General features: G+C 32.2%; 1 protein-coding gene across 1 annotated transcript; it reads right to left on the bottom strand.

The window, feature by feature from the left end:
• Positions 1-2,025: 2,025 nt before the first annotated feature.
• Positions 2,026-2,936, bottom strand: LOC107634521 (myb-like transcription factor family protein). Its single transcript, XM_016337976.3, has 2 exons — positions 2,648-2,936; positions 2,026-2,585 (listed from the first exon to the last, which is right to left on the bottom strand). The coding sequence occupies exons 1-2, from the start codon at positions 2,898-2,900 to the stop codon at positions 2,140-2,142; spliced, it is 699 nt and encodes a 232-aa protein (XP_016193462.1). The 5' UTR covers positions 2,901-2,936; the 3' UTR covers positions 2,026-2,139.
• Between the last annotated feature and the right edge of the window lie 312 nt (positions 2,937-3,248).

Here is a 3,248-nt window from a genome sequence, read left to right as displayed (position 1 = left end):
ATATGCTTTACAAAAAAGACCATCAACTATACATTTTATTATGATGCAGACGCACTTTAATAACTCGCATGTTGTTGAGTTGGAGATTGCTTCAAAAGAGGAATTAAAGTATATAGAACGTGCTATTAGAGAGCTTCTTTTCAAGAAATCTGTCCAAACTACCGATGAAAGAGATGGTAATAGTTAATTTTGTATTTGTTAATTTTGAAAGTCATATTCCCATAAGTCCGCAATTTTTTTTCTTAATAACTAGGTAATGATCTGGAAGTTATCATTTTCTTTTAAGTAGATTATGTTGTTAGTTGCATGTTCATATTTTCAGTGTCAGCTGAATATTCAAGCAAAGTAGTTGATGACACTCTAGATGGAGCAGACACTGATTCAGAAGACGATTTATATGCTATCTCCTCCGGTGGATATGACATATCTCCAGGAATGTTGAGCTCGATAAGGTTCCAGAAAAAGACAATGAAACTTTAAACACCCAGCATAGAGAAGATGACGTACATGTTGCAAGAAGGGGTTTCGATCTGAACAAGTTTCATGGTCTGGAGATGACTTATCAGATCCTTTATCACGTCACTGCAATGGATTTTTGATAGAGTTTTTCTGGCCAAGTCAATACGATGTTGATGAAAAATTTTGATTCAATACTTGTTTGTCTACTTTAGTAATTCTGATTTTTATGCTCTGTTGAACTTTGTTTTGACTTTATGAATTCGGATGTTCACTTGATTTTTTGTTACCATTTATGCTTGAATACAAACTCAAAATGCGCTGATAGTACAAGAGAAAACCTAATTTGTAAATTCGAATTTTGTTATTGATTTATAATATTTTTTTAATTAATGAATTATTTTTTATGTAACACAAAATTGAAAATTTATTTAATGCATTAAGTCAAGTTGCAGTGTTTGAAACATGTTTTTCAGTAAAAAAAAATAGTGAAGACTAGAATAGTTTTAACAAGGCAATGTTTAAATAAAAAAAATTCAAGTTAAAAATAATATTGCAGTGGTTAGTAAAAAATCGCTGCAAAACAAGTATCTAAGTAATCACCAACTTGACATTTTGCAACGGTTACAGTAAAATCGCTGCAAAATGAGATCATTTGGTAGCCCCTCCAAATCTATCACATAAACCGCTACAAAAAAAGGTACATTTTGTGGTGATTACAGAAAAATTACTACAAAATGAGATCATTTGGTAACTTCCTCTAAATTTGTCACAAAAATTATTGACAAATTCTATTTAACAGCGATTGAAAGACTGTCGCTAAATATCCGCCGCTATCTGCCGATTTTCTTGCCGTGAGTGTGGTTGCAATGGATTGCAAAATCTTTCTTCCAATTATCATGAAAAAGAAAAACTAATGTATAAAACTTTATCCAATCACGCAGTGGTTCTATTAATATATTGAGACACACATAGATAAGCACCAAAAAGATAAAGAGATTAATAAGCGCGAAGCTTTTTAGTACACTAGCCAGGTATATATATTAAGGAAAAAAAAGGAAACAGCATGACGTTATATATTAATTATATATAATTTTGGAAGGTAGGTATGGATGGTGATGAGTGGCTAAGCTAATTTGCAATCATAAAAGTACACTTTGATAGTTGATAAATTAAGTAATGTCCAACAAAAAATTAAGAGAGATTGCAACAATACGATCCGGATTCTGCAAATAAATATTGGCATATATAAATAATGAATTTACCTTCAGTGTAACGTCGGATTAAAATAATTTTGTACGTATATTTAATTATATATTATTATTTAATTTTTGTAAAATATTTTAAATGATTAAGTATATCAAAATTAAATTTATAAATAATATTAATTTAATTTAATTTATAAATTAACATCTATATATATATATATATTATAAAATTAAAGTGGATCCGATTATTATTATTATTATTGCGTGCATGATATACTATTAGATTAATTAGCGAGTTACAGTGAATTAAGAATGGCCGCAAGAAAAACATGATGTTTTCTTCCTGGTTGCAAAGACTTGATGACGAGAATGGATAGATATTAAAAGGGGATACATACATAATATTTGTTGTCCTAGCTAGAGAAAAATGGATTGTGAGTAGAAAAGAAAAGAAAAAAAAAAGAAAAGAAAGTAGTTATAATTGGGGGAAGCATGAGGAGGAGTTAGGTGGTGGGGGCGGTGCAAGAGTGAGGTCCAGATCCGGTGGTGGCACACTATTATTATACATAGAGGAGGAGGAGGAAGAGGAGGAGGAGGATTCAGAAGTAGTTTCTGTTGATAACAACGGCTTATTGTTGTTGTTGATGGTTTGTTGTTGTTCAAGAAAGTGAAATGACAATGTAGCAACAGTAGCAGCAGCAGTAGTAGTAGGAGTATTGTTTGTGTCAAAGAGACTTGAACGGCGTTTGTTGTGGTTTACGGTATTAGCAAGACGGAGGAAATACTTCTGAGCATGGCTGGCGACTTGAGTCGGTGTTCTGGTGGTTACGAAGTTTCTAGAAATGCCCCTCCAGTCTCCCTTCCCCAGCTTCTCAAGCCCAACCAGGAATCTTCTGTGCTCCTCTTCCGTCCATGCTACCCCTGCCACACAATATTAATAAATTAAATTAAGCGGCAGGATTATATGTAATAATATAATATACCTTTCTTCTTGTCTTGAGGTGGAGCTCCATCTGATAGATAACCACTAGCAGTAGTAGTAGTAGTGGGGAATAATGTTAACGAGTCCATGCTAAAGCACTTGTTGTTCATCGTCATCATCGACGCGGAGGAGGAGGAGGAGGAGGGATCTGCTAGAAGGTGGGTTCCAAAGAGACGGATTCCAAGAAACGAAGAAGAAGTGCATGTTCTTGAATTGTGCCCTACGTTCCCACAATGTGAGCACTTCCTTCCCATCTGGTTACTACCTCATTCCATATACTTCTCTTGTCTCCGTTATTATATATAGCAACAACAACTACAACAAATCCATACCTTATCTTCTTTTTTTAATCTACGCCTAGGAAATCATCTTTTTCTAACACGTCATCATCCATCATTTCTTCTTTTCTTCTTTTTTATTCAAAAAATTTATCAAATTTATATTTAATTAATTGGTTTTTTACTACTAATAATTTTTTTTATTTCGTTTTTGTCTTCAATGTCCTAATTTATACTTGAATGTATGAATATTATTTTCTTATTTAATATTTATTAATTATTATAATAATTAAATAATATTAAATAAATTAAATTTTAACTTTT

This window comes from Arachis ipaensis, chromosome B3 (genome assembly GCF_059453495.1).
Source record: "Arachis ipaensis isolate K30076 ecotype BB chromosome B3, ASM5945349v1, whole genome shotgun sequence".
Lineage (NCBI taxonomy): Eukaryota > Viridiplantae > Streptophyta > Magnoliopsida > Fabales > Fabaceae > Arachis > Arachis ipaensis.
The sequence above is the reverse complement of the archived record's forward strand: the minus strand, read 5'-3'. Positions and strand labels throughout refer to the sequence as shown.